The 17,996-nt window shown below is 59.0% G+C and overlaps 1 protein-coding gene across 2 annotated transcripts; it reads left to right on the forward strand.

The window, feature by feature from the left end:
* Nucleotides 1-9,268: 9,268 nt before the first annotated feature.
* GATA2 (GATA binding protein 2) lies at nucleotides 9,269-17,711 on the forward strand. Of its 2 annotated transcripts, none has more exons than XM_049863136.1 (6): nucleotides 9,269-9,471; nucleotides 10,119-10,389; nucleotides 10,797-11,441; nucleotides 13,083-13,324; nucleotides 15,209-15,334; nucleotides 15,858-17,711. In XM_049863136.1, the coding sequence occupies exons 2-6, from the start codon at nucleotides 10,161-10,163 to the stop codon at nucleotides 16,155-16,157; spliced, it is 1,542 nt and encodes a 513-aa protein (XP_049719093.1). In that variant the 5' UTR covers nucleotides 9,269-9,471; nucleotides 10,119-10,160; the 3' UTR covers nucleotides 16,158-17,711. The 2 variants fall into 2 exon arrangements, with proteins under 2 accessions (XP_049719093.1, XP_049719095.1); XM_049863138.1 differs by having other exon boundaries at nucleotides 13,083-13,228.
* The last annotated feature ends 285 nt before the right edge of the window (nucleotides 17,712-17,996 follow it).

Raw genomic sequence — 17,996 nt, forward strand, 5'->3', positions numbered from 1 at the left:
CCAACAACTGCCCTTCCCCCTCACCCCTCTTTCAGTGAACCCAGGCACACCTGGGCAGGTACACAAGGACACAAACACCCTCGAACAGATTCATACTCCCAAGGCACACGCTGGCACCTGAACACTCACTCTGGGCTGTCGCAGGTGTGCAGCCAGATGCACACGCTTACAAGCATTGTTGTTAGTTGCTGCCGACCCCAAAACACACTGAACAAGGCAGGACATACGCAAACACACAACACTCAGGCAAGCAACACACCCAGGCCTGAATATACACATTCACACCTCCCCGAGTGGCGTGCAACACCCCCTCCTGTGTATACCCCAAACAACCTCCCTGAGGGAAGTTATGTTGAGGCACTCAGTTACACTCGTACGCACGGGCTTACACATCCCCTCCTTATACACACATGTGCACCCACCCTGAGTGGCTTGCATGCCCACACAGTCACGTGCAGTGCCCCTTTCTTCCTGTATGCACCCTCAAATAGCCTCATCTCAGCCATTCCGGGCACTGACAATACACACGCCCGCCACGCGGAGACGAACGGGCTTGCACTTCCTTGCAACACACTTGTTTAACACACCTGCATGCCCGCATGCACACTCACACCCTTAGTACACCCATGTGTCCACCTAAACAATCTGGGCACACCCGCCCCAGGCAGGAGCACAGGCTGGCATGCTCGCCGGAGGCCAGGGGCGCACACTCGGGTGGCCCTGGCGGGCCGGCGGCGCGGGCACCGGGCGCCTGACGTGCCCCCCGCAGACGGCTATCGTTCTGCCCATCAGCGCGCGGATCTGCGGTGGTAAATGATGCATTCGATGGCGGGTGCATTTGTTGTGCGCGCTCTGAAAGGGCTCCGATAATCTGGAAGGCAGAGATAAGGAACACCATTTATTCCGCAGCACTTTGGAAACAATTCCCAGCCCTGTACAACCCCATTCTCGGGCAGCCTCCGGGAGCCAGGCAGATAACGATTGGCTATTCATTATCTTCGCCGGGAACAAAGATTAGCCCGCCGAGATGAAAAATTACCCCGGACAGCGGCGCGGCCCCGCGCGGACCCCCCTGCCTGCCGCCGCCGCCCGCGCCGCCTGGCCCCACCCGGCCCGCGGGCTCCCCGCTCACGCCCTGCCCGGTCCGCGCCTGGAGCTCCTCTCCCGGGCTCTCCTTCGCGCTCGGCAGCACTGAGCCTCCTCTAGCTCTCCGTCTCGGTCCGTCTATCCTGCGGGGCCTATCTTTCACGGTGTCCCCACTTTCGTTCTCTCTCGGGCTCTTTTGGCCTGTCGTTCTTCCTCACCCCTCTCCGAGCCTCCCTCGAGTCCTTTTCTCTCCCTCTTCCCATCTCTCCAATTTTTGTCTTGTCTCTATTCTGTGTATCTCTCTGTTCAGGCATCTCTCTGGTTAACATACTCTGTTCCCATCTCTGAGCTTTTCCACCACTTTTTAGCTGTTCGTTTCTATCTGTTCCTGAGTCTCTCAACCTACACCCCCTCCCTCTGTCCCTGCCACACTATCACTAGAAAGATTTTAAAAACATGTCCATCGGTCCTCCTGTCCTCCTCCCTCCTCTGTCTTTCAGTATCTGAGTCTCCAAGTCTCCCAACGCCCCCCCCCAACCCCTCCCCAGGGCCTGCAGTTCCAAGCCTCACAGCCCCTGCCTTCTCAAGGCCATAAATCTGGTCACAGACTAGAGGCTGGTAGGCCCCAGCAGGCTCTGGCCAGCCCAGCCCAGCAAGGAGACGGATGGTGGGGTGGAGAGGGGTGCCAGGCCTGAATCCCCCTCCAAGGAAACAAGACAAAACTAGAAAAGGGCCAGAAGATACCCAGGTCTGAGGTTCATGAGGGTTTCCTTCTGTGCCCCAGGACCTGCTCTCCCATGCCCCTCCCCAATGAGGCCAGAGCCCTGGGAGTGCATGGTCCCAGAGAGGCCACCTCATTAGAGCAGTTATTCAGCATGGTGCTGGCAGTGGCAGATAAGCCTTATCAACCCATCTCCTCCTCCTACAGACAGACAGAGAGTGCCCCCACAAATGGCACCCTGGTGCTCCACTGGCCACCTGCCCTGCCAGAGGGCAATCCAGGAAACATACATACTGAGTGTCACCCAGGAACTCAAACACAGAGTACCACTGGGTAGAGAAACCACAATGTAGTCAACCACACAGATGTCCACATCGTTAGAGGGATACACAGGACCAGATACACAGGACCAGAAACACAGACACGAACACCCCAACACACATCAATTCACACAGAGAACTATACATGGATATTCAGACACACTGGAATACACACCCTACAAACTCCATTCAGTTCCGAGATACAAGGATACGCACCAATACGTGCACTGCTAAAGACAGACACACGCACAGCCAGATACACAGATACAAACAAACCCCCTCAACACACACCAATTAATAAGCAGTGCTGTACGTGGTTATCCAGAGATACTTTAACATGCCACATACACACATCATTTCAAAGATACCCAGATACCCAGACACACGTTGTTAAGGACACACACAGTAACATGTCCAGATACAGACATACACACTGCAAAACTCACTAATTTATCCTAGACACAGATACCAGTCACACATGACAACAGACACATACAGGAGCACACATCATTTTACAGACAAGCACTTGGAAATATCCATTCTCCATCACGTGATTCATGGACATAATGATCCCATAGATACACGGCCACAGAGACACACACCCAATTCCACAGGCACACCCTCCAGCCTGCAGTTACAGGGTCATGCTCCGAAACAGTGGCCTACTTCCTAATACAAACTCTCAGAAACCCACAAGAAGAGATAGATCTCCTCAGTTTTGCAGCCTTCCCCTCCTGGCACATGTGTTCACAAATGCACACAGACACAAGTGAGCATACAGGACACAGACATCCTGTCCCACGCACAGAACACATACAACACAGTCATTCCCAGATTCTGAGAAGGACCCAGAGATGGCAGGTGCCCACAGAGGTGGGGGTGGGATATAAAAACACCTTCTCTGGAGCAACCTGGGTGCACACCTGTTTCCCCAGGGCCACACACCGCCTTATCTTTCCAGGGCAGGGCACTCTCTCTTTGGCCTAAAATCCTCCAGGCCGCTTTCACTCTCTGGATCTCAGGGACAGCACTCAGGACAGCCCACTGCAGGCTGAATTCTATGGTAGGGACTCTGGAGCAGACATCAAGTACCCAGCTCCCCTCACTCTTAATAGCAGCTCTAACCTAGGGAACCTTCTTGAAGTGAGAACTCCCACACCTGGCCCTCCCACCCAGCTTTCCCAGGACAAGCCCTCTGTTCCCTCGCTCGCTCCAGTGTGGGGCTGGTTGGCAGAAGCCTGAAACTGGGTTCCTAACATTCTCTGGTCCCCTCTAAAGTTGGTAACAATGGGTTGGGGGGTTGTGTCAACACTTAGCCAAATCAGCCTGAAAGTGTGAGTGTGTGGCAGAGTGCCCAGCGACATTTGAGTGTGTGCACATGTGTGCGGTGTGACCCAAGTTGCCGGTCTGGGGACATCAATACAGCCATGTGCACAGCTGTGCCCATGTGAGCACTACTGGAAGTGGGTTGGAGGAGGCAGGCGACTGTATATGTGCGTGTGTGAGCGCGTGTCCTGGGTCAAGAAGGTCCCCCGTGTCTCAGAATAAGGACTTCTCAGGCTTTCTGAACATGTATGCCTGACAACAGGGGAGTGTGTGTGTGTGTGTGTGTGTGTGTGTGTGCGCACCCCGGTGAGGGAGGCAATGTGGAGTGTGGGCGAGCAGGGAGTGTGAGCCTCGAGAGCCTGGCGGCCCTTGGCCGACGGGCTCGGCGGTTCGACCCGGCTGCCAGGCGCAGAGCCCCAGGCACCCTCCTCCCCCCGCACCCGCGGCGCCCCCGCCCCCTCAAAGTGCTGTCGAAATAAAAAGCCGCGGCGCTGCGGCCTGGGGAAGGGAAAGGCGGCGGGAGCGGAGGGAGGTTGCCAGGCCAGCGGCGCCGGGGCTCATAGCACAAGTCCCTATCTTCTGGGCGCCGGCGTCCCCACATCGGTCGGCCCCCGTTGGCCACCCAACGAACAAAAGCGGCCCACTGTGCACCATGCGGACGCTCGGCGCGCCGCCCGGGCCCCGCTGGTGAGCGCAGCCAGCTCGCGCCGGGGCCCCGCGCGTCCCCTAGACACGCACCACGCTGTGCGCCCCGCTCCGGCCTTGTCCGCCCGGGGGCGCCGCCAGCTGCACTCCCTCGGTAAGTCCTCCCCGTCCTCACCTGGGACCCTTCGCCTCCCAGGCCTGGCCGGCTGGAACCCATCAGAAGGTCCGCTTGGCCCTGTGCCCCCTGACATGCGGCCTTAGGGGCTCTTGCTGGTCTTGCTAGAGTCTCAAACCCTAGGGGCCATAGGGGCCTGAGGTCGGAGGGTGATCCGAACCTGGGAAGAGCTGGCCCTCCTCGGGTCCCTTGCCGTCTCACTTCTTAGAGCCCCAGGCCAAGAGCCCTTGGCGCTTCCCCCCTCCCCGAAAAAGAGCCTCGCAAAGCGTCCCCTGGCCCCTAGAGCTAGGCCTTTGTCCCGGGTGCTCCCCACCCCCGGGCCACTGCGTCTGGTGCGCCGGAGCAGGGCCGCCGAACGGCGGCTGCACCTGCCGGCTGGTCCCGTGCACCGGCTTTGCGCGGCTTAACCCGGCTAGCTCCTGCATGCGCCCCCGCGCCGCGCCTGTTGGCCCTTTATTCTGTGTGGCTGGGTTGCGGGTGGGGGAAACCGCGGGGTCTGGAAGCCGGCCACCCTGTCCCAAGCCGGAGTCGGAATATGTTTAGTGGGATTTCATTAAGAATGGGGCTGCCGAACACTCTGGGATCTGCCGCCGGGAGGCGTAGACGGCGGTCTGGGTTTGTCTGGATGCCGGCCGCTTAGAATCCTTTGGCGGCGGCCAGGTTTTTACTCCGGGTCGCCCCAGCCGTAAGGGGGAAAAGCCCGGGATTCAGGGTCCTCGGGTGTGACCGCCGCTCCTTTCCCGGAAAATACGGAAGGAAATTCGTTGTTTTGGAAAAAGGCTTGTCTCCTGGTGTCGGGAACATCTGGCAGTGAGCTGCCTAGCCGCCGTAGCTGGGATCGGGTCAACGCAGGCGCCCCCCCCGCCCCCCGCTCTGAGATTCGTTTATAAGAGGCAGGATTAGAGAAGCAGGTAGAGCCGGAGCGGCTGCCCAGGCTCCTGAAGAGCGTTTTCCATGCCTGGCTGACAAATTGCAGACAAATTGCGCCTAACGAAACCGGCTTACCAGTTGTCAAAGCAGCCGGGGGCTCTGGGTAAAACGTGGCTGCTAGCGCAGAAGGGAGAAACTGCTTGATGGTTTGCGGGTCTCTGCAGGACCCTGTGAGGAGGCCGCCCGGCTTGGGGCTGGGGGTTAGAACCGGGTAAGGAGATACAGGTGCTCCGGGGCTACTTGGTTCAGGGCACGGAGACATTAGGACGCTGGGCCTGGTCTCTATGATTCCAAAAGGCCCAGAACGCAGATGGGGTGGGAGAGCCAGCAGGGAGGCCTGGAGAAAGGGAATCTTCTGATTTGGGGAATTGGGAGTGAACGCCAAATAGCAGGTGGGGCCGTTGGAGCGGTAGTCTGGCCTCCTGTAGATCTGAGCAGACCAGAGCCCTCTCCCTGGAGGAGACTTCTGAACCCCTCTGGCTAAGCCGCGCACCCCCTCCCTGGGCCCCTCAAGGTACATTGGCAGTGTGAGGCTGAGAAGAAACTGGGCTCCGAATTAAATACGCTTATGGAAGGCAGCCCCTAAGCAAACGAATTTCTTTGAACCCCCTCCTCAGCCGGCCAATTAGCCTGCCCATTGGAAAAGGCGAGAAGAATTAGATTACAAAGAGAGAACAAATTTATGGTCCCAGGGGGGTCGCCTCGGATGAGCGAAGTTTAAACAAAAGGGCACGGTGTGGCCTGCCTGTGCGGTGAGGAGAACTGGGGGGCCCGGAGTCGCAGCCTGAGGCCCTCGAGGCTCTCTAGAACCGGTCGCCGGATCTCCTGCTCCCCCAGCCTCTGGGTAAAAGCACCCCGGGCCGTAAGGACACTCCCAGCTGGAGAAGTCTCAGGTCACTTGAAAAAAGCCCTTAGAAAATTCAGTTTCGTCGCAGCCCTTTCCAGTGCTCCGCGAAATCTTGTTCCTATGCAGGGAAAGTGACAGCTTCTCCGGGCGATCAAAGGTTGAGGCTCGCGTTTTCAGCAACACTCCAGAACGAACAGAAAATTGGGAAAAGGAGCGTGTTCCCTCGGAAGGGGTCCTGCGGACCCCAAAGCCCGAGGCCTTAAGATGGGAGAAATAAATCCGCTCGGGGTGGCGCCCTGCATCCCCCAGCCGAATCCTGGGGGCCGCCCTGGCCCTCCCCATAGATCTGTTTGGGGCCGCGGTGGCAGGTCGCTCTCGGCCGGGCGCCAGGCTGGCGTCCGTCGGTCTGTCTGGCACACACGCACACACACTCACACACACACACACACAAACACACTCTCTTCTCACGAATTCGGGGCCTCCTTTATTGGCTAACTTGGCCCCGTGCTACCCGGCGTCTCGCGTTTCTCTTGCAGGCGGGTTCTTTTCTGTCCGAGAACGCAGCAGTCCCGTGTCCAACGCAGAAGCTCCCACTGCCCGGTGGAGGCCTCTGCTGAGCCGACTGCCGGCGGCCACTCCGCGGAAGTCATCCCCAGGGTTCGGGGGTATCTGGCAGGGCCCTCTTCCCTTTTTCTCTACGCCAGAATTGTAGGCAGGGAGACTGGTGCGGGTCTCCGGAGGCCTCAGTTCGAGCATCGCTTAACCGCCCTGCTAAGCCCCTCCACGCGGCGATTTTCTGAGCCGCAGAGCAGGGTAATTAGATCCCCAGCCGCTCTGCGTCTGGCCGGCGGGCAGCGCAGGAGCTGGCGTTCGGGCAAGGGGCCGTGCCGCGCCGGCCATCTCCACCCCCGGGGTAGACAGGACGCTGCTCAGGAGGAGATTGAGGCCGACCTCACGGTCCTGAAACTCCAAATCCACCCAGAACTAGGGGTGGAGGGGACTATTTAACCGCGCCTTTGAGGGAAAAGGGCACATTACCTGCTTTCTGCCCGCGCGGCGCGTCAACCTCACTTCGAGCGAAGGCGCCGGTCGCCGCACGGCGGGAAGCTTCTGCTGGGTTCTGCATTCACGGCCCTGCGGCCAGCCAGCCCGCCCGGCGGGCTCCCGCCGCCGCTCTGGGTCTCGAGGTTCGAGCCTGAGCGGGGCAGTCTTGCCGGACACGGGGAATTGTCCCCGGGGCCGCGGGTGTCTTTGAGAGATTCCCGCTAGACTTCGGGGACGCAAAACCAGCTCGGAGATCGCATTTTCCGCGTTAATGGAGAATCGTAAGCGAGAGGTAGGGAGGCCGAGAGACAGACGTACCGAGGCACAGCCGGACCCCACCAGACAGCGCGCGTTGCAGGGAGCGCGAACCCGCCTGCTCACCTGCCCCAACTGGCCACCCAGGCCCGGCGCCCGCGGCCTCCTGCTCGAGCTCCCGGCCTCGGCGGGCCTTTCCTGGCGGGCGCCGACCTCCTCTCCCGGAGAGCGGAGCTCTGAGCAGTCCCGGCCCCGCGCGAGCCCCGGAGTGAAGCGGAGCGGGAGGGAGACTCGGCGGGCGGCAGGGCAGGCGGGTCCCCAAGGGCCGGAGACTCAGTCGCTCCTAGCCCGGGCGCAGTGCGAAACCCAGGCCCACGCGTTTACCTGTGCCGGGGCCTTGGACGGACGAACAGACAGCTGGACGCGGTGGCAGGCCGAGGTCCCAGGCCCCGGCCCGGGCGCCCCTCGGCGCTGCCCTGAGCGGGTCTGGGAGGGGTTGATGAGAAAGTGCCCGCGGAGCCGGGCCCGGCCGGGCGCCCCCTGAGCCGAGCCGAGGGGGCCGAGGGCTTTCCTCCCTCCTTGGATTATTAAAAAGTTCATTTCCTGGCGAATCGGGTGACGTCAGGGGCCCGGCGTCGCGGTGGCGGGGCCGCCGGGCCGGAGAAGCCGCCTCCAGTTACCCAATTACCGACTGTCAATCGTGCCGCCCCTCCCCCCACCCTCCCGGAGGTGGCCGGGACCCCTGCACTCCCCCTGTCCCTGACCCACCTGGGATCCCTCAGGGCCTCTACTCCAGAGTCCTGGGCCCTGTGAGGAGAGAGGGGCTGGGGGACGTCCACCACTCACTCCATTACCTAGCACCTGTCTCAGTCCCCCAAGTTTCTTTGTACCTGACCCCCTTCCTCAGCTTCAGGCTCCCTTCCAGCCTCTGTTTCCCCCATCTGTACAATGGGGAAGAAGAAAGGAGATCTGTGCACCGGGCCCAGCCGGCCCACACAGCTAGATCTCCAGGCTAGAAAGGTGTGTGGAAGCAGTTCTAGGTGACTTAGGGGATAAAGTACTCAGACCACCGCCTCCTTTCCCCCAGAAACCGCCTCGAGACCCCCGGGAGAAAAAAAAAAAAAAAAAAGCCTCCTCCTGCCCGGGGGACTTCTCCCTCCAGCCGGCGCCGGCGCCAGTCCGGGTCTCCACAGCCTGGCCCCAGGCAGTTCGGCCCGTTGGTCTGCAAAGGCCACGCCCGGGGAGGGGACGCCCCCCTCCCCCTCCCCCTTCCTGGAACCGCGGGCCTGGACACCTCTACTCGGTCAGGCACAGCCCAGAGCCGCTGCATGTCCCAGGCCCAAGTGCCTTCCAGGGACCTGTGGTTCCTGCCCTCTAGGTCCCTGCTGTCCCGAAGCTGCCCTCGGAGCCCTCCCCACTCCCCTACCCCTCAGTCAGCGCCCAAGTGGGAGACGGAACGGTCTGGATAGGAGGTGTTGGACTCGGACTGGCGACGTTCAGTAGTAAAGGAGGTGGGGTCTAGGAGTGGAGGGGCTGGGGTCCCAGGGAGAGGACACCCAGACACCCAGGGGGTGCGCGACACGGGCTGTTGGGGAAGGAGGGGCCCAGCTGGTAGTTAGTTACCGGGAGGGGGTCCCAGAGGTTGGGGGAATTGAGTGTCCGGGAGAGGGGGCGCAGGGGTCTGCCCGCGGGGCGAGGTTCCCGGGAGGGGGCGTTGGCAGCAGGGGCCGCCGGGAGGGCGCGGGGAGGGGCCCCTCGGGCGGCCGGGGGCAGGCCGGAGGGTCAGTCCCGGAGTCGAGCGTCCCCGGAGTTGCGGGCGCAGCCAATGGGGGGCGGAGGCTGGGCGGCGGGCAGCGCTGATTGGCTGGCGCCGGCTTCTTAGGCGTGCGCGGCCCCCGCTTCATGTCTGTGCAGGAGTCGGCAGCTGGCGCCAGGGCGGCCGGAGGATGCCGAGGGGCCGGAGACCGGCGGGCCCGAGGCCGAGGCGCGCGCTGCCCCCTGCCTCTACGGCTTGAGCCCAGCCAGCCCCCGGACGCGCCGTCCCCGGGTCCGCGGTCCCCGGGCTTCTACCGGTGCTGCCCAAATCTTGTGGCCTCAACCCCCTCCCTGCGGCGCTGCGTGTGTAAGTTTGGGGTGCGAGACCCGGCCATGGCCTGGGGCGCGCCTAGCGCCGAGGGGTCTCCTCGGGGGCTCCGGGACCAGGAGGAGGCTGCGGGTGACTGCTTTGGTGTGCCTTGGAGCGAGGTCCTGATTAGGCCGCCCGGGAGTGTGCCCGAGGGCTGGCTCTCGGCCGGTGGGGCTGCGTGTGCGTGTTTGCGGGGGAAGGTCAGATTGTGTAGCCGGCGCCAAGTGTAGATGTGTGCGTGTCGCTGTGATCATGTGCCCCAGTGGGTGCCCGGGCGCCTGTCTCCAACTTTTAGTCTGTGTTTATGTGTTTGTGTACCGGGAGGGTGGGGGTTCAATGTGAGTGTCTGACTAAAGTGCGACTCTGTATGCGTTTGTTGGGGTAACTGGTGTCGCGGCTCGTCCCCGTGTCTGAACCCATGTGCACAGGTGTATGGCTCTAGGACCGGGGGTCGTATGTGAGAGTGCGTGGCTGAACCTCCTTCCCGCATCTTCCTTTCGTTTTGAACCTCGCACTTTCTTCCACCCGGGACTGGCCCGCGGTGAAGCTCGGCTGGGGCGCAGAGGCACGCGGGACGTCGCATCGGGGCACTTAAGGGGTGTTGGGCTCTGGCGGCGCCCCTTACGCCCTCTTCCGTCGCGCAGGGCCGCTGCCGCCTCCACCCAGATCCCGAGCCCCTGCTGGCCATGGAAGTGGCGCCAGAGCAGCCGCGCTGGATGGCGCACCCCGCCGTGCTGAATGCGCAGCACCCCGACTCGCACCACCCGGGCCTGGCACACAACTACATGGAGCCCGCGCAGCTGCTGCCTCCCGACGAGGTGGACGTTTTCTTCAACCACCTCGACTCACAGGGCAACCCCTATTATGCCAACCCGGCGCACGCGCGGGCACGCGTCTCCTACAGCCCCGCACACGGTGAGCCCTGGGGCGGTGGGTGACTGGGAGCCAGGCCCTCCGACCAGGCCGAGCGAGGGGAGGAGGGCCCGGACCTGCTTCCCGGATGTGGGATCCGCCGGAGTCCGGACAGCTGAGAAATCAGCCGGCAGGTTGGGCCGCGGCCTCTTGCAAAGGGTCTGGGGCTGTTGGGGCTTCTGGCCATTTTCATCTGGCCGGTGGGGGTGCCCTCTGGGCCCTGTTCCACTAGGGTTCCTTCTGGGCCATCAGTTCCTGACTGACATTCCTGATTATTGCCGGTTGGGGTGTTATGTTTCTGGTTTTCTTTGGGGGGTGGTTTACTGCTGGTTGGTGTGTGAGTTGTCCTGTGTGCTGGGCTGGGGATGTGACTGGTGTGTGTGCGTGTGCTCTCTCCTTCTGACCCGCAGCCCGCCTCACCGGAGGCCAGATGTGCCGGCCACACTTGTTGCACAGCCCTGGCTTGCCCTGGCTGGACGGGGGCAAAGCAGCCCTCTCTGCTGCTGCTGCAGCACACCACCACAATCCCTGGACCGTGAGCCCCTTCTCCAAGACTCCACTGCACCCCTCGGCTGCTGGAGGCCCGGGAGGCCCACTTTCCGTGTACCCAGGGGCTGGCGGTGGGAGTGGGGGAGGCAGCGGGAGCTCGGTGGCCTCCCTCACACCCACCGCAGCCCACTCGGGCTCCCACCTCTTTGGCTTCCCACCCACGCCACCTAAAGAAGTGTCTCCTGACCCCAGCACCACAGGGGCTGCCTCCCCGGCCTCATCCTCTGCTGGAGGCAGTGCAGCCCGGGGGGAGGAGAAGGATGGCGTCAAGTACCAAGTGTCGCTAACTGAGAGCATGAAGATGGAAAGCAGCAGTCCGCTGCGCCCAGGCCTGGCGGCCATGGGCACCCAGCCTGCCACACACCACCCCATCCCCACCTACCCTTCCTATGTGCCAGCCACTGCCCACGACTACGGCAGCGGACTCTTCCACCCTGGAGGTTTCCTGGGCGGCCCTGCCTCCAGCTTCACCCCCAAGCAGCGCAACAAGGCACGCTCCTGCTCAGGTAAAGGCAGGTGCAGGAACCTAGTGGGAGCAAGGGCGCTCTGTGTCAGTCTCCCAGATCTGGGGGTGGGTGGCATCCACCTCCAATAGCTCCCAGCAGATATTTGAGATCCCGGGATGGGAGAGAGGGAACCCTAAAACTTTTGTCCTTTTCTCTAAGTTCCATTCCTTCTTTGACCCTCACTTTCCCTCTGCAAGGTAGGCCACTGCCAGACCAGAACACTGAACAGGAATTGCCCCTACCCCTTCCTGTATCTTACCTGAAAATTCAAACTGCCTCTTTACCTAGTGCACTTAGCATGAGAATAAAACAGGTAGGTGAGGAAACCGAGTCTGTGTGCACACGTGTGTTTGTGAGCACGTATGCGTGCTCATGCGTGTACTCCAGAGGCTCCAGATCCTTAAGGAATCTGGTTCCCCGACTTGGTTAGTCCAATCCTGGGATTTTGATGGCTCCCGATCTCCTTGGGAGATTGCCCCAAGAGCAAAATTCCCTGGATGCGTGCCTTTCTGCTCCCTACCCCTGGCCGACCTTCACTCTCCCCTCCCTGAGGGCACTTGAGGGAGGAAGCCGTAGGTGCACCCTGCCCCTTTGCCTACAAGAAGCTGGCTGGGCCCAGACTGGGCTTGTCACCAATCTGGTTGCAGAGCTCTTCAGGGACCCCTGTTGCCTGTATCACGTCATTCCGATCCCTTTAAACCGGGGAAAGTAAGGGGAAAGATTTTAAAAACTTTTACTCCTGAGTTCAGGAAGGGGGTTCTGAGTTCAGAAACCCCTTTTCTTGCCCAGACATATTGACAACTTAAACAAAACTGGGAAAAATTTCTCGGGTAATCCGATGCTAGGCAGCTACTGTCCCCACTGCCCGCAAGTGCCCACTGTGATTGTGGGCTCGAGGCCCCTGTTCTGTTTAGACCAGCCGGTTTGCTTTTTCTTAGTCCTTTTTCCCAAGTTTGTTTTACTTTTTATTTCAATTCCAGATGGCCCTTTAACGAAAAAACAGGGCCATTTAGTCTAAAAACGTAAGGGTTTGTTTCATTTTACAGAACAACAACTTAGATACCAGTCTGGGACTGAATCCTAGGGCCTCGTTGGAAGGAGAAAAAATTGGGGAAAAAGAAGGGAATTACCCTGGACTGAAAGCAGAAAGACAGGGTGGGGTGAGGAAAGAGAACACAGAACAGAGATGCAGGGGACTACAGACATCTTTGAGTGGAGTCAGCAAGTGGGTGGGAGTGGGGGCAGTGAGGAAGACTCCCCAGCCCAGTCAGGCCACTCTGGTGACTCCTGCCACTGCCCTCAGCAAAGTTTGCTGTAAATACCCTTTACTGGTCACTCTGAGAATCCCTGGGGCCCTGGCCCCACTCCTCCCTGCCTCCTCATTTCCTTTCCTTCTTGCTCCGAGGATTTTGAAGAGGGAGATTTGACCTTAAACTGCACCTCCCTCCTGTGGAGGAGACCCTCTGGTTCCTCTTCCTGCCCAGGTGGGACTAAAAGCCGTCCCCTGCTAGACCCCAGCATAGGCAGACAGGACACCAACCAGGGTCGGTGCCGGGCCCCAATGCGCCTGCTCGCCTGCCCCGGCTCCCTCCCTACAACAGTGAGTTAAACAGGCTTCCCGTCTCTCCGGTTTCCCTTCAGAAGGCCGGGAGTGTGTCAACTGTGGGGCCACAGCCACCCCTCTCTGGCGGCGAGATGGCACTGGCCACTACCTGTGCAACGCTTGCGGGCTCTATCACAAGATGAACGGGCAGAACCGGCCGCTCATCAAGCCCAAGCGGAGACTGGTAGGCAACGGGCTGGGGCCGGCTGGGGGTGGACGTCCTAGGTCTGAGCAGCGCCCGGTGGACGTTAACCTGAGCAGGAGCGGACAGTTAAAGAAAGTAAATGAAAATTAAACCCTTCAAATGCAGATGCTTTGCCCCTCGAAGTCCCCTTTTATCATGAAAATTGCTTGGATGTCAGGCCAGGTTTCCCCTGCAGCCCACCAGGCCTGAAGGGATTACGCGACCACCAGGTAACCCTTCCCACTCAGGTTGAGTGTCCACGGGCCCAGCTTCCATCCTTTGGCCTCTGTTTAACTCTTTTTAAAAATAGGGCCATGAAGTAATTTTCCTTCATCGCTCAGGGCAGCGCTGCCTTGCTTTCCAACACACAGCCTCCTCATGCTTATTTAAATAAAACACACACACACACTCACACCAACCACCAAAAAAACCTGCCCTTTATTATTTTTCCATGGAGTCACCTATACTGTGTATTTTCATTTGAGTGATTTTAAAAAAATGCCCTTTCGGATCTCCTGCCGGAGTTTCCTATCCGGACATCTGCAGCCCGAAGATAAGGAAACTTCGCGTATCTGTTTCCGGACTCTGCGAGTTTTTAGAGAGTCTCCACGGCTCAGGCCTGCCTCTTGCTGGGCTGTTTTGAAATCTCTAATACCCTCCGCTCTGCAAATAATGCGTAAAATGCTAAGAATAATAAATACTTTTTTTTTTTCAGGGCGAAGTGATTTATGAGGCCTAAATCGGCCGCTTTGGGGACCCATTTTACCCAGGAGCGAGGGCAGGGGTGAGGGCCGCCGGGTGGGGGTAGGGGTGGAGCATACGATGTTGGCCCCTGAGTCAGAATTCCAGCTTCGGGCTGCTTACTCACCCCACCCGCCCCCACGCGGCCGTAGGTCTGTCCAGGCCCCTCTGTGAGCAGCCTCGGGCCTGGGGCCGGTCCAGACTCTTGCTGGCCTCACAACCCCGTCCCCCACCCCCACCCCATCGGCTGTCTGGTGGATTCCAGCCCACAGTGCTCTGGGAAGTGCTGGAGGACCTGGTCTGTTACTGTGCCACTGACACGGGTAGAAGCGGAGCTGGGCTTTGCTGCCTTGGGTGAAAGCTCCCTCCTGTCTTCTGCCAGCAGAGCTTTAACAGCACCCTTTTGCGGGAACCAGACTCGTTTCCAGACCCACCCTTTCCCCGCATTCCTGAGAGCCTATGGCACTCAGCTGGGCTGGAGGGTTAGAGCTCTTAGCTTTGGGGTACGGGGGCTGGGCAGAACGCCAGGGGCTGGGGGGCTAAATCAGGACCTCTTGACCAGCACTGCCAGATAGAAATGTTCTATACCTGTGGTAGCCTCGTGTGGATCACTTGAAATGTGGCTGGGGTAATTGAAGAAATTGAATTTTTTATTTTATTAAGTTGTAGTTAATTTAAACTTAATTTAAATAGCCACATGTGGTAGTGGTAACCCTGCTGGACAGTGCAGCTCCAGGCACTCTGAAAGGGTCATTTTACACCCCCACCCTGTCCCTCTGTCATCCTAGGCAGTATGGGCCCTCTCTGCTCTGGCCCCAGGGATGCTGAATCACCCAGGAAAAGGGATTATTGAGGTGGAGTGGTGTTGGAGGGGGACAGAAAAGCAGCACCAGACCCAGAGGCTCCAGGGGACCGAGGCGGCCCCACCTCAGGGCCTTGGTTTCCCTGGCTGTGGAGTTAGATTGGTTGGGGGCTGGGCGAGGTGGCTGCTTTTCCCTTCCAGCTCTTGTTGATTCTAAGATCCAGCTTCTGAGAGTTCTTTATTCTGAAGTTCTGTGACTCTTGTTCAGTTCTCAGATTCTAAAATTCCCCGGCTCTGAGATGCCTTGATTCCCCTGTGAGATTTACTGCGCCTGGGCTAAGTTGGTGGGGGCTGAGGGGTACAGGGGTTGGGGAAGGAGGTCGAGGTAGGGCGTGGGAGTGTGCTGACTGACGCTGTCTCTCTCCCCCACCCCCCAGTCGGCTGCCAGGAGAGCAGGCACCTGTTGTGCAAATTGTCAGACAACAACCACCACCTTATGGCGCCGAAACGCCAATGGAGACCCCGTCTGCAACGCCTGTGGCCTCTATTACAAGCTGCACAACGTGAGCGCCCCGCCCCACTCCTCCCCAAGGACGTTGCGCTTTGTGCTGCCAGGCTGGGCCCAGCCACAGTATCCAGCTTGGCTTGGCTTGGGAAGCCGCTGCTGCTGGCCCTGGATGCCAGAAGGGCTCCCTATAAGAAGGGACGCCCCTGCTTGGGAGGCGGCTGACTGGAAGGGTCCAGGAGGGCTCGGTGGTGGTATCTATGCTTACAAAACAGTCTGTGGGGAGAGCCTGGCTGTCCGGAGCGGGGTGGAGGTACTGCCGGCATTTAGTGGGCAGGAGCCAGGGATGCTGAAAGTCCTTCAGCATTCAGGTCACTTGGTGCAGGTCCCACTCGGTGAAAAGCCCTTCCTGAAATGCTGACAGTGCGGGGTGAGAGGGCTGTGGTGGGGAGTGCTAGCGGTCAGTTGAAGGACCCAATTCCTGGCTTCCTGGGGGCCTTCTAGTCCAGCTCTGCCCCTCAGTGTGGGATCTGCTCTGGGAAGGGAATTCAACTTTCTGAAGGCTTGGTGATTGCCCCCAGGTTAACAGGCCACTGACCATGAAGAAGGAAGGGATCCAGACTCGGAACCGGAAGATGTCCAACAAATCCAAGAAGAGCAAGAAGGGGGCTGAGTGCTTCGAGGAGCTGTCTAAGTGTATGCAGGAGAAGTCATCCCCCTTCAGTGCGGCCGCCCTGGCGGGACACATGGCGCCTGTGGGTCATCTCCCACCCTTCAGCCACTCCGGACACATCTTGCCCACGCCGACACCCATCCACCCCTCCTCCAGCCTCTCTTTTGGCCACCCCCACCCGTCCAGCATGGTGACCGCCATGGGCTAGGGATAGCATTCCACTGAACGGACAGATGGATGTAGAGTAGGGAGAAGGCCAAGCAAGACTGGGCACCCCCAGGATGGGTGACAAACCCTTGGCTGCCCATCCTTCCCTGAAGACCGTTGCCACTCCTGCCTGCGCAGCCGAGCCGAAGGCCTCCATCTCCTTGTGGCCCCTGACCGGTGCCCACCCCACCTGTCGGCAATTACTGTGAAGCCCACCCCCTGGGTGGAGAGGCTGCCTCTGCTCATTGCCACCCAGGTGGGATTGCCATCACGAACAGTTGTTTGGAGAGCAAAAAAGACAACTTTATGAAGAGCAAAGGAGGGACATTTTTAGAAGGAAAAAGGAGTAGGCAAAAATAATTTATTTTGCTCTTGTTTATAACAAGGACCTAAGGACACGGAGATCCGAGCAATTCCAAGTCCTCCTGGCCAAACCCTCCTTAGGCCAAATGCCGCTCAGCTGGTCTCCTTGCCAGGTCTCTGGGATAGATCTGGGGGTCTCGACCTGTATTCTGTGCACCTCTGGTGTCCTCCTCTGAAATAAATGGACTCCAGGCTGGGCTGGGCCGAGGCCAGAAGGACCCCCTGACGGGAGGGTGAGCTGGTGTGGGCCAAGCTGCTGGTCCTGGAGGGCAGGCCCCTGTGGGAGAGACAATCACAGGCGGTCCTGCGCAGATTCCCAGGCCAGGGTTGGGTCACAGGAAGGAAACGACATTTTCTTGAAAGGGGAAACGTCTCCCAGATCGCTCCCCTGACTCTGAGGCTGAAGCTGTTGTGGTCCATGTCCCTGTAATGGGCTGGAGCCGCAGCCCTGTCTTCTCAGCCCGGGAACGGACCGCTGTACATACATCCCTTTTCTGCTAACCCCCCAGCCCCTTCCCCTCCCACTCTGAGATAAAAGAAAAAATGTTTAAAAACAAACTGCGTAAGCTTATCTCGCTGATGAGTTATTTTATTTTTAAACTCTTTTTGGATCCAGTCAATTGTACGTTACCACAGAAGTTCTGCTATGGAAAGAAATAAAATCTACAAACCCAGGTTGTAGCTTCACAGTTCTTTTTGGAGGATTTCTTGGATCCCATACCCTGGAGCTGAGTGCCTGGGTAAGGGGTCTTGGCTACTCTTGGCTTGGGGGCTGGTTTGGTTTTCTGGTCTGACAGGTGGTATAAAGGCAAGACTTGGAGGTGGGCAGAGCTAGGGTGAGGGGTGGCTGCACCCCTGCTGAGGGGGCACGGGAGACGCTGGGGCTCTGCTCTGCTGTGCTGTGGCTGCCTGGATCCTTCTCAAGGTACAGCTGTACATAATGTGTACTGTGCTTAGATTCTGAATGCAGTTGTGGTGGGGTGTGGCGGGGGGACCAGGAAGAGGGTTGTGCTGATGTAGTCAACCAAGTGCAATACAGGCAGGGGATGGCTGCAGGAGACCACAGCGAGAAGTAACTTATTTTGTACCTATATCCGCATAAGAAAAAGAATTGACAGTATTTTCTGTTTTTATGTCTTATTTGGCTTGTTTTATTTTGGATTAGTGAACTAAGTTATTGTTAATTATGTAATGTACAACATTTATATATTGTCTGTAAAAATTGTATGCTATTCTCCTATTCCTTTAAAGTGAATACAGTTAAAAATAATAAAATACTTTTTGTGAATGCCTCTGGCCTGTGCTGTGGGCTCCTGGGCCCCGGTCTGCCAATCCTGGACACGGGAACCTAGGACAGCCAGATTGCACTGCTCCTGGGCCCCCCTGGGTTTAGAGGGGAAGGGCCCCTGGGTCCAGGTGGCCATGGGTCTGATTTTACTACTGAGATCCTGGCTTTCCTCCCCCTGCCTTCTCCCTC

This window comes from Elephas maximus, chromosome 20 (genome assembly GCF_024166365.1).
Source record: "Elephas maximus indicus isolate mEleMax1 chromosome 20, mEleMax1 primary haplotype, whole genome shotgun sequence".
NCBI lineage: Eukaryota > Metazoa > Chordata > Mammalia > Proboscidea > Elephantidae > Elephas > Elephas maximus.

What these genes read in the sequence shown, in the direction of transcription:
- GATA2 (XM_049863136.1), top strand. Translation starts at nt 10,161, where the DNA reads ATGGAAGTGGCGCCAGAGCAGCCGCGCTGGATGGCGCACCCCGCCGTG. An exon ending in CAAGGCACGCTCCTGCTCAG is followed by an intron (nt 11,442 to 13,082) that starts GTAAAGGCAGGT and finishes GTTTCCCTTCAG; the next exon opens with AAGGCCGGGAGTGTGTCAAC. An exon ending in TCTATTACAAGCTGCACAAC is followed by an intron (nt 15,335 to 15,857) that starts GTGAGCGCCCCG and finishes GATTGCCCCCAG; the next exon opens with GTTAACAGGCCACTGACCAT.